Source organism: Chiloscyllium plagiosum, chromosome 9, assembly GCF_004010195.1.
Source record: "Chiloscyllium plagiosum isolate BGI_BamShark_2017 chromosome 9, ASM401019v2, whole genome shotgun sequence".
NCBI classification, from domain to species: domain Eukaryota; kingdom Metazoa; phylum Chordata; class Chondrichthyes; order Orectolobiformes; family Hemiscylliidae; genus Chiloscyllium; species Chiloscyllium plagiosum.
Window position 1 is genome coordinate 10,538,582 of NC_057718.1, and position 12,610 is coordinate 10,551,191.

The 12,610-nt window shown below is 41.0% G+C and overlaps 1 protein-coding gene across 1 annotated transcript in view; it reads right to left on the reverse strand.

Moving 5' to 3' along the window:
* Positions 1-10,521, reverse strand: part of ppm1g (protein phosphatase, Mg2+/Mn2+ dependent, 1G) — a 46,003-nt gene extending 35,482 nt beyond the window's left edge. Inside the window, exon 1 of the mRNA XM_043695359.1 lies at positions 9,927-10,521. Coding sequence (XP_043551294.1) covers positions 9,927-10,037 — 111 coding nt within the window. The 5' untranslated portion in view covers positions 10,038-10,521. The remainder of the gene's footprint in view (positions 1-9,926) is intronic.
* Positions 10,522-12,610: the final 2,089 nt, after the last annotated feature.

Sequence of the window (12,610 nt, forward strand, 5' to 3'; positions counted from 1 at the left end):
TGATTGAGACGTATAAGATTATTAAAGGATTGGACACTTCTGGAGGCAGAAAGCATGTTCTGCTGATGGGTGAGTCCCGAACCAGAGGACACAGCTTAAAAATACAGGGTAGGCCATTTAGGACAGAGATGAGGAGAAACTTCTTCACCCAGAGAGTGGTGGCTGTGTGGAATGCTCTGCCCCAGAGGGCAGTGGAGGCCCAGTCTCTGGACTCATTTAAGAAAGAGTTGGATAGAGGTCTCAAGGATAGTGGAAGCAAGGGTTATGGAGATAAGGCAGGAACAGGATACTGATTAAGGATGATCAGCCATGATTATATTGAATGGTGGTGCAGGCTTGAAGGGCAGAATGAGCTACTCCTGCACCTATTGTCTATTAAACATTCCCTCTCTTGACCACTGACACAGGATCAGCGCTATGAACCATACATAGAGTGTGCTGCAGCAACACAAAGCCTCTTTCCATAACATCAAACATAACCACAGCTTCTGTCACCCAGTAGGACAAGAGAAACAAGCACATGGGAACACCACCATGAACTCCTACAAAACGCCTACCATTCTAACTAGGACTGAAATGAGGAGAGACTTTTTTCACCCTGTGAAGAGCCTGTGGGATTCTCTGATTGAGGTCAAAACATTGAAGGTTTTCAAAAGGGAGTTAGATACAGTTCTTTCAGGTTAAAGGGATCAAAACATATAATGAGAAAGTGGGAGTAGGGTATCGAGTTAGATGATCAGCTGTGATCATTCTGAATGGTAGAGCCAGTTCAAATGATTTACTCCAGTGCCTATTTTGTGTTTATATGAATTGCTCACCATAGAAATTCCCAGTCTTTGAACTGCTTTTGTGGCCGCTGTCACATTCAGTTTCAGGCCAAAGGTAACCCACATAATGTTGATTGCAGAGACTTCAGTGATTATGCCAGTGAATGCTGAAAGATTATTAGATCCTCTTGTTGGAGATGGCCATACCCTTCTACTAAAACGGCAAGTAACATTTGTCCCACATTTCATCCCAGGCCTGAATGCTCCTCACATTTGTTTGCATGTGGGCAGACTGAGATGCCCTAAATAGCAGGATGAAAGAACCATGACATTTAATGAATATTGCAACCAACAGCAAATATTAGCAGGTTTTGAGAAGATTTGTAGCTCAGGTTGAGGTTTTGGGTGTAGGTTTGGGTCCGCTACATGGATGACACCTTTGTCACCATTAAACGAAACAATTAGAGGAAACCTTCAAGACCACCAATAATACCCTTACTGGCATAAAATTCACTAAAGAGGAGGAAAACAACAACAAACCGCCATTCCTAGGTGTCACAGTAGAGAGAACAGCTAATGGGGAACTTCAAACCAGCGTCTACAGGAAAACAACACATACGGACCAAACATTGAACTACAGAAGTAATCATCCCAACACCCACAAACCAAACTGCATCAGAACATTATTTCAATGAGCCAACACATACTGCAGCACAGAGGAACTATGCAGAGCAGAGGAATACCGTGTATTCAAAAAGAATGGGTACCCAATGAACACAGTCCGCCAATTTCTCAGCAACAAACCCAAACAAGCTGACAAACACGTCCAGATACCCTAGCCACTCTCCCCCCTATATCAAAGGCACCTTGGAAATGACTGCCAGACTACTCAGATGATTTGGCATCATGGTAGCCCACAAAGCCACCAACACACTAAAAACTGCAGCTAATGAACTAGAAAGACCCTATGCAGACAACCATCAAAACTAATGTCATTTACAAAATATTGTGCAAGGACTGTAACAAACACTGCAGTGGACAAACAGGCAGAAAACTAACCACCAGGATACATGAACACCAACTAGCCACAAAAAGACATGACCCTCTCTTACTAGTATCCTTACATATGGATGAGGAAGGACAACACTTCGACTGGGACAACACATCCATCCTAGGACAGGCCAAAGACACGCACAAGAATTCCTAGAAGCACGGCATTCCAACAACAAACTCTATCAACAAACACATAGAGTTAGACCCCCATCTACCATCCCCTGAGAAAGGGAACAGGAAATAACATCAGCACAGGAAATGACATCACCAACCCAAAGAAACCCAAACATATAAATGGAAAGCAGGAACTATCAGCAGTGCTTCGTCTGAGGCCCACTGAAGATGTAACCTAGTAGGGTGATGAAACGTCTGGAAATGAACCTTCCAGCTCAGTGAGCAAACCTACATCCACAACAGCAAATATCCCCATTTCTGACGTTCTGACAGACATTGTAAAAGCAACTGCAAAGGGGCCCACAACATCACACAGAAGAAATCTAGCAGTTAATTGTCTGTGAAGTTCTTGTTTCAACACCTTTTTTTCAATTCAAGTAAACATCATCTTAATTCATGAGATGCTTTGAACTGCCCAATACAATTATTTTTGCAATTTTTCATCCTTCTAATAATAATCTGTTAAGGCAGGATTAGATAATTCCCACACAGCGAATCTGAAATTTTACTGTACTTGCATCTGGTCACTCTCATGTATCCCTCCATTTACATTCGTGTGAATACTTGGAGAATACATCAATATACTAATTTTTAAAAATTCAGTAAGGATAGCCAAGTTGTCAAGGATTATAATTGTCAGAAGTTATACGGAAATGCAAATGACATCTAGACTGCACAATACAACGCGATGTAGTTTTTATTACAGTCTTTCATTATCTTTTGGGACACTCCTTATTTTTTGTTTGGAAGGTGAAGTCCAAAGAATCAGGACAAAAAAGGGGACAGCAGAAAAAGATACACTGAGACAAAGCACAAGTAAAATGAACTAGAACCAACTTAAAAGAGAATAGGAAATTAGCCAAGTAGAAAGATCCTAGACAAATAGAAACAATCACAGTAGAGAGATGTTGGGGGAAGGACATGATCAAGAATTTAGATTTTGAAGAGGTTTTTCAATACAAGCAGAGATAAGACTAAAAGGATAATTCTAGTATTTAATGAGGAAGAATGAATGTTAATCATTCCCCGATGGATTATCAGGAAAGCAATTTATATCTGTAGTTACGTTTCACAGTAACACTTCATTCATTGCAGATCTGAAACACAGAATCTCCAGTATGTTTCTTTCATTAAAAGCAGACACATTTCATAGAGCAATCTTCCCAGTTTTCTGGACAATATATAACATTTACTCAATATCATTAGATTTCCTGTCCGTAACTTCATTATTGTTTTGGGACACTGATGTGCACAAATTAACAACAATTTAAAAACAAAGCACCTCACAGTCCACACAGAGATTTGGAAACCACTAACAGAGTCACTGTTAAATGTATGGATTAAGTCAGCGTGTCTAAAGATGGGGTGGATCAACTGAATAACAACTTGTTTTAATATTAAAAAAAGGAAGTTCAGATCCTCATGTGGTGCAATGGCAGTATCGCTACCCCTTGTCCAGGAGGCCCAGGTTCAAGTTCCACCAGAGGAGTGTAATAATATCTCTGAATAGGTTGATTAGAAAAATAGGTTACATTTTTAAAAAGTTCAGGCCCTCTCGTGCAGTGGTAACATCCCTGCCCAGAACCGGGAAACCTGAGTTCAGGTCTTACCTGTTCCAGAAGTGTGTAATAACATCTCTGAACAGGTTAATTAAATATAAATCAAATTATAATAACAAAAAGGGTCTGGTTGGATGCTCTTCGGAGAGCAGGTGTGGACTTGATGGACTGAATGGCCTGCCTCGATACTGTAGGGATTGTATTAAAGTCTGGGCCCTCTTGTGGTGCAGTGATAACGTGGCTACCCCTGGATCAAGAGGCCTGGGTTCAAGTCCCAGTTGCTTCAGAGGGGTGTAATAACATATCTGAACAGGTTCATTAAAAATAACTGGTTAAGTAGAAAAATAATTGTTTCCGGATATCCTTGGAGTGGGAGTGAATGTTATCCAGGCACTTTGAGGCTTCCCACAACTGGTAGGTATCATTGGGGCAGGAATGTGTTATATCCACCAAAACCCCATTTAACTGTATAGTGCCCTTTACGGGGTGTTACATTTTAATTTGGCTTAATTTGATTGAATTAAATGGTTCTCAGGAGTATAAATACGGTATTTCTCTTTGTTAATTTGGTTTTTCAAAAGCATATATTAACAATTTTATGGCATAAGCGCAGTGTCCTTACCTCTAGGTCAGAAAGTCTGGGTTCAAGTCTGACTTGCCCATGAGGTATCATACTAGGTCCAAACATGTTGTTTAAAATAAATAAGACATTGGTAATGTGCGTTGTATAATGAGGAGCTATACATTTATAATGTACACGGAGGATAAATCCTGGCTCCTGATCTACTCCTAGCTGTAATGTGTTTAAAAAGTTGTAACAGTTTATTTGCAACTCCAACTACAATTGCCTTTTAATAAACCCTGGGGTTCCAGTTCCCTTCTTCATACCCTCCATTGTGCATATTTTTATGACATCATATTACACATTCCTTATATATAACTTTGCCCACTTCTGACCAGCATGCTTTGCTGCTTTATCTGATTGGTTTCAGTTTGGTGGTCAGCTTGTCTCAGATGCAGTTTCTACCTGTTTATGGATTCATGGATGACAGAATATAAATCAAACCTTACAATGACAGAGAGACATCCGATGACTTATCAATGCGTGGCAATTGAATGTTTTCATCAGTTTGGAAGAAATGAGGATACTAGAGCTAGAGCTATTACATCTGATTTTCTGGTTTTATAATTCTGAAACAAATAGGAGATGTTGATAACCAAAAGCATGAAACCACAATGAGCAGTGTCTGAAGTGTTGCTTTGATGGGTTTAATTACAAAAAAAGTGTTGAGAAAATCCCACCTGACAACTGTGTACTGAAAACTAAAGTTGTCAAAGTAGAATCAAAAAGCTTTTAAGCATCAAATGAATTCCTGTGCTACTCAAAGTGAAAGACAACCTTGTTTTGCAAATGTGTTGCAATGAAGAAGCAGATATTGGCAAACATCCTGATATGCGTGAACTGAGTAACTGTTATTGGGTTTGTTATCCAGGCACTTTGAGGCTTCCCACAACTGGTAGGTATCATTGGGGCAGGAATGTGTTATATCCACCAAACCATCTAACTGAATTTACAGTTTTAATGAGATCAGATTTTTCTATTGTGTCTGGATTGATCAAACAAATGCAAACATGTGAACAGTGTTAAAATGATAAACAAATGTACTAAAATTGTGGTGTATTAACCAAATAGATTTAACCAAGGTGAAGTTTCTGATGATCCAGAAACAAAAATTAAGCTTTGTTGCTTTAAGAATGTAAAATATGGAAGTAATGCTAATACTTACATGATACAAACAAGACTACAGTTTTTCAACATTTGGGTGAACAAGTGGCAAGGCCACATGCAATCACCAAGTCTATGAATTCTGGGGATCATTCCTGGTGTAAGACACCACAATAACTTGAAGGAAGTCCTGCAGAATTTAGTGTCAGTTTTGGCTGCAAAACACTTGCCTTCTGGTGCAATGCATTTATATCCAGTGCACTTTGGCATGCACTTACTCCAAGATGCATGTCGAATAAATTTAAATTTTGCAGTCTGATTCCAGCTCAGAAAATAATAATCCATTCAAGGATCAGTAGAGGTGGTTAATCAAGTGATTCATGGTGAGTTACATGAAGTAGAAATACATTGTCCAATGGAGGAAATTCAGAAGTCGACAATTAATTAGAACTAGATAATTTAGAAATAAAATTGAGAAATATTTCTCACACCATTGCAGAAATCTGACTCATTTTCCCAAGAAAGGTTATGGATACAGGAATAATTGAAGCTTTCAAGACTGATATTGATGGATATTTCTTGGGTAAACAGAACTGACATATAGATCATCCTTACTACTCCTGTGAACTTGTCTAATTTTTTTTCATTTTATTCTGCATTCATCCTGGTCAGAACGTGTCTTACAAAAACGTTAAACAAATAAAAGTTGTTACATACAGATTTCTGTTCCTCCTCACTTGACAGAAATGCTCTTTCATTGGAATTTGAATGTTGCTCATAATTGGTTGTAAATAAATAGGTTCCAATGCAAGTTTGTTCTTGCTATGAAACTAGTTATTTCGTTGCATCCTAGGAATGGGATCAAATACCAATCATGAGCAGGGATCTAGTCCACACTGGTTTAAGAAGGTATAAAATTACTATTAAACATACATGTTTTTCAGCGATGTACCATTTATCTAAGTTTATTTTTAAGCAGAGACATACCAAGAGGACAAATTTCCTCCAGACAAAGACAGCAAATATTCTTAGTGTATAAATCTCTGCAGTATTTTATTTAAGCTTTTCTGAATTCTGCCCTTTAGTGAAGCACACTACCTGGGGTTGCCTGATTTGAGTATTTGAAGTTTGTCAATACAAACTGAAAACGTGCAAACAATTTCCCCCCTCTCAACCCTGAAAAACACTTAGATAAAGTTATTTCAAATGATTAGTTAATGCCAACTGAATGTTGATGGTGACTTATTTTGTTTGAACCCCTGGCAGCCCCATGGTTAGGATTCTACAGTTCCACTGCCATGGCCCAGAATTGTTTTCTTAAAGGTTAGTGGGGGTGGGTGGCAATGTCATGTTAGAGTACAATCACATTAGTCATGACTTTGTTGAACGCAGCTCATGCTCGATGGGGCAAATGGTTTGCTCCTAATTTCTATGTTCAGGTGATTCATTCAATATAATTGAAGCAGGCCAGATAGCTAACACACCAGGACCTCTGAACCCATCTTGCTGAAAATGCCAAAGGAACTTGCTAAAGAATTTAGAAGGGATCCTTTTTGTGCACAATGTGACAGCCACTTATCAAACAATTTATAATTGAGCACAGACCCATTAGTGGGGTGGCAGGAAATATTCCCCAGAAAGCACTGACAACTGCAAGCATGTTAAAATTCCAGAAATGTTAATTCATTATACGCATTAAGATCGCCTTTTTTTGTAAAGCTCTATGTTCCTTTCAAAAACAAAAATGCTTAAACAGGAAGGGACAAGAAAACTAAGCAGTAGCTCATCATGATTTACAGCAACATAGCAGGGAAAGAGGAAACAGTTAGTGATTTGAACTCCAAAAGAATCCAATACTTTGTTTCCTAAGGATTTGAGCAAAAAAGTAGTGGATAAACTAGTGCTCTTTTCAGTAACTGCTCTTTTCAGTAACTGCTAGATCACTAACTGAAGCATAGCACTAACAAGCAGAAACATTATCTTCCAAGCTGGAAAATGTGTGGCTTACACAAAGTGACAGCAAATAAAAGCAAAATCCATTGCCAACTGCTTTCAACACTGTAAATGCACACCACCAGTAGTGAAGCAGTTATATTTTACAGAGCCAACGATCACCAACGCTGAAGAAAGAAACCTCGACCAGCCTGTTGAGACATCCAGCAGACAAGTGCTGACCTTAATGTTGGCAGTGACAAAGAACTCCTGACATAAGCAAAGTTGAAATTGGTCTTGTTGTTCCTGGTGGGTGCAATTGTGAAGAAGAGACCTTAAACAAATGATGCAGACTGCCGATGGAGGTAGGAGTAATTTCACAGTTCTAATATCCAGTTCTTTGAGGAAATGGATGGCGATAACCAAATCATGTTACCAACACAATTTCCCCTGCATTAAGCTCTGTTGAGCTATTAACATCTATAAGGCTTTACAAAATGACAAAAAAAGATATTGAAACTTTCAACGAAGTGTGGTACATTAGTTGCTTTGATATTTTTTGTGTTAAGTATTAGTGTTTTGATGTCCTGTCTCAGTAGTTGAAACTACTAGATAATTTGAAATGACAGTTGAAATTGAACAATGAGTTAAAATCAAGAGTAGAGCACAATTCCGGCTATTCCCAGTCGATTCAAGTCACCGAGCGAGATGAACAAAAATAAAAACTAACTGATTCTGTCAGAACACTGCAATCTATAGAGATAATTTATCAGGTGGAGTTGCAAAGCTTTATACACATTTCCTGAGTACTTGAGTATTTTTCACAAATTCTACTGACACTGTTATTTGATAAACTTCATCTGAAAACTTACCAGATTGTAAAGAAACAAAACATTAAAAAAAATTTCAATACTTATGATTGTCACGGCAAGGTATTTGTTGCAAAAAACTAAGTGGTTAACTCGGCTACTTTAGAGAGCAGTTAAGAGCTAACCATGTGTGCAGCTCAGCAGTCAACTGCAGACCAAACCAGTTAAGGACAGTAGGTTTCCTTCACCAAAAGACATTCGTGAACTCATTGGATTTTTATAACAGTTGATGATCAACACTGAGACTAGCTTTCAATTACATAACAGAATTTAAGCTACACCAGCTGCTGTGGTGGGATTTGAACCAATGTCCTAACACCCTTAACCCCGGCTTCTGGATTGCTAGATTACCATTACCATTGTACCAGCACCTTCCCCTTACTTGAATCACACTGTCAATGAATGCTGTACTCAAATTAGTTTTTCTTAACAAAACAATTATTGCCTGTCCAGAACAGGCAAGTCAGTAGGAATTCCCTCTTGTAGAACATCACCTCTACATTTCATGGTGTAGCCACATAAACCAAGTTATTTCCAAAGTTGGTCACTAAACTGAACTGCAAACAACCAGACATGATTGGAATAGAATTAAAAACTTCACAGCCCTTTCAGGTATGAAGTATACACTATAAGTCAAGCTTTGTGACCGGATTTTTATCTTTCAAATCATAATTTTATTGATCTAGTGCGGAGGTCATTTATTTCTTATTTTACACTCGACTACTTGTCAGATGCATTATTTAACCTTACTCATTGACATCTGTAGCAATCATTCTACTGAAAAAACATCCATCATCAGGCTCAGTATATTTATTATTCTTGATCTTTTTTTTCCTCTTTGCATTTTTAAAGATTCTATATTTTCACAAAGGAATTAGATATAGCTGTTAGGGTATGGGGAGAAAGCAGGAACAGAGAATGGAGTTACATCATATTAAATGGCACAGCCTTCTTGAAGGGCCAAATAGCTTACTCCTTCTTTTTCTATGTTTCTATCATAGCACACTTACCCTAAAGGAAAATACTGCAGATGCTGAAAATATGAAACAAGAACACAGTTGGAAAAACTCAGGTGGTTAGGCAGCTATGAGAAGTGAAATAGAAGTAACCTTCCATGAGAACCCCAAAAGTAAGAATCATGACAACCCTCTTTGATTATGGTTGTTATAATCTTTACCCGCTCCAGTAGGATTTAGTGTGCCAGGTTATGACATATCAATTAAGTGCTCACCTGTGAAATGTGGGCAGTTTGATCATGCTTGTGTGATTGACAATGAAGAGTTTCACTACACAGATCACAAAGTGCAATCTGAAAACAGCAGAGAATGCTAGAAAGTATGCTATGGATTAATATCTAGCATAAAGATGGCGATATCAATTTTTGAAAGTTGTGCATTCCTAAATACTGCGAACATTGGATCCTGTCTTCATTCACTCAAATCGAACGTAAATGGGAGACACGAAACAACTTTTTCAACACAATCTGAACGCTTTGGGTACAGCAAGCCACGTATTTTTTGATCAAGCACTTGCTTAAACCGAACACATGCCTCTTGCAAACCGAAGTGTTGCCTCTTGTGTTTCCTCCACGAGGTATCACTGGACTTGCTCCTCGGAGCGATTTACATTGATTCAGAGTCGAACACAGGGAGGAGGATCATTCATTCACAACCGACTGCAAACCAACACAAACGAACAATCGCCTCGATCGCGAGAAGGGTTTCACAAAGGTATCTGAGCAAAAACACGCAGGCACACGAGAAATCCGCGCAGGACCGGGCGAAGCCCACAGTACAAGGCCCCTTGCTGATAACGCGTGTTGATGCGTGTGGATTCATTCACTCACCTCCATGGAGACCCGCCAACCTTGCATGGCGGAAACGCCAAAGTTGTATCTGTCGGTGCATTGCTCGCAGGAGTTCTTCACTGTATTGGGTTGCGACAGGTAAGCACCCATACTGCTGCTTCCCCCCCTCCTTCCTCCTCCTCTTTCTTCTTCCTCCTCCAAGCAGCAGTACCTCCTCCGCCACTACTACTACCTGCTCCTGAAGGTGGTGGTAAAGAGAAGCGGGATTGGGATGCGGGGGTGCGGGGGCGGGGGGGGGAAGAGGCGGATGGGGTTCGATCCGCCTTTTGTTTTTCCGCTGGAGAGAGAGGAAGAGAAGGGCCAGAGAGACAAGCGAAACGATGCTGGTGGAGCACTCTTTGACAGGGGAGAGAGAGAGAGAGAGAGAGAGTGTGTGTATTGGGTGGGAGGTTCAAGGGGAGGGGGATGGTGGGGAGACGCGGCTCAGGCGCATGCGTGATGGGGGTGTGGGCGGGGCGGGAAGGGGAGTCGGCGCGCGCCAACCGCTGGTCACCAGGGTAACCGCGGCCTAGCGGGCTCGACCCCAGCGTCCGCCCACTGCAGAAAGGGAACGAAAACAAAACCCCGCACTAACCACCACCTCCCTCCCCCAACCTTTTCTGAAGAGAAGTTATCTCTCTTGGTTTCCTCCTCCCCCGGCAAAAAAAAAACGAGCAAGAGACGGAAGTTCGGATTTCTTCCTCTCACACAATCACTTAGGATTGTATAATGTTTATAAGTGGATCTTAATCCCCGGCAGTGCCGAGAACTTTGACTAACTTCGAATCGATTTTAATCCTTATTTGAGAAAAGGTAATGTGGGGGGTGGGGGGACTGGAGGGACAAAACGATGGGGAGTGGAAAGGCCAAAGGCAACCGCGGGCCACGTGACATTCAAACGCCATGGCGGCCTGCTATGTCACTTCCTGGAACTGGTGTCGGCGAAGCGCGGGATTTCGCCCTCACCGGAAGCCTTCTTGAGAGAACTCTACATGGCGTACCTCTCTGCGTTCAGAGCTGTTTGTAGCTTCATATGATTTGTCGGGTCAGTCCGGCTGACAGTAATGAAGGAAATGTGCGGTTAAGCATGTGACTGCATTTGCGAGGATGCAGAGGGCTCTTGTGGCACGATGGAGGTGCCCCCGCGTTTGGGTCAGGAGGCCTGTCTGCTCCAGAGGGATTTGGTAGACAAGCTGGGTGCTGGGAGAACACAGCAAGGCAGGCAGCATCAGGAGATGGAGAAGTTGATATTTCTAGTGTAATCTGTATGGTAGCATCTCTGAACAGATTTGATTAGAAAATATACCAGATGCCGTCTTAAAATATTTAAAATTTAAGAACAGGTTCTTCCCGCCAATTTCAGACTTATAAGCAGACCTCTCATTAGAGTTGACCTTTCTCTGCACCTTCTCTGTAGCGTGTTCTGCACTCTATTATGCTGATGTACTTATGTAAGTTTTGATTTATCTACTTAACATGCAAAGCAATACTTTTCACTTTATTTTGGTACAAGTGACAATAATAAATCAAATCAATAAAGCTGGTCCAGGTCTTGAAAAACAGAGGATGCAGAGGACACCTACCAAGATATTGTCTAGGCTGAAGAGATTCAGCTGTGAAGAAGGAATAGATAAGCTGGGGTTGTTTTACTTTGAGCTGAAAAATGTGTTGCTGGAAAAGCGCAGCATCAAAGGAGCAGGAGAATCGAAGTTTCGGGCATAAGCCCTTCAGGAATGGAATTGACGGGAGGCATGGACCCCCAAATACTTTGGCTTCGTGATGGGCGCACGAGGCAAGTGGCTGGATATGAGTAACCACCTCATGAAATTCCTTGGAAGCGAGAGATACGATACATTCGCCCAAAAGACATCAAGACTCACTCTGTCACTGACACTTGAACTCTTACAAATCTTCAGTGACTCTTCCTGAAGAAGGGATAATGCCCAAAAAGTTGATTCTCCTGCTTTGATGCTGCCTGACCTGCTGCGCTTTTCCAGCAACACATTTTTCAGCTCTGATCTCCAGCATCTGCAGTCCTCACTTTCTCCTAGTTGTTTTACTTTGAGCAGAGTCGATTAGAACATAGAACAATACAGTCAAGTATAGGCCCTTTGGCCCACAATGTGGTGCCGAGCATTTAACTTAATCTAAGATCAACCTAACCTACACCCCCCCCCCCCCAATTTACTGCTGTCCATGTGCTTGTCCAGCAGTTCCTTAAATGTCCCTAATGTCTCTGATTCTACTACCACTGCTGACAGTGCATTCCATTCACCAACTGAGGTGAAAGTGAGGACTGCAGATGCTCGAGATTAGAGCTGAGAGTGTGGTGCTGGAAAAGCGCAGCTTGAAAATCGATATTTCGGGCAAAAGCCCTTCATCAGGAATGAGGCTGGGAGCCTCTGGGATGGAGAAATAATTGGATCTACCTCTGACATCTATACTTTCCTCCAATCACCTTAAAATTATGACCCCTTGTGACAGCCATTTCTGCCCTGGGGAAAAGTCTCTGGCTATTTACTCTATCTATGCCTCTCATCACCTCCATCAAGTAACCCCTCTTCCTTCTTCTCTCCTAGCTTACTCAACCTCTCTTTATAAGACAAGCCCTCCAATCTAGGCAGCATCCTGGTAAATCTTCTCTGAATCATCTACAAGGGATTGAGGGGGGCGGGGAGGTGGGA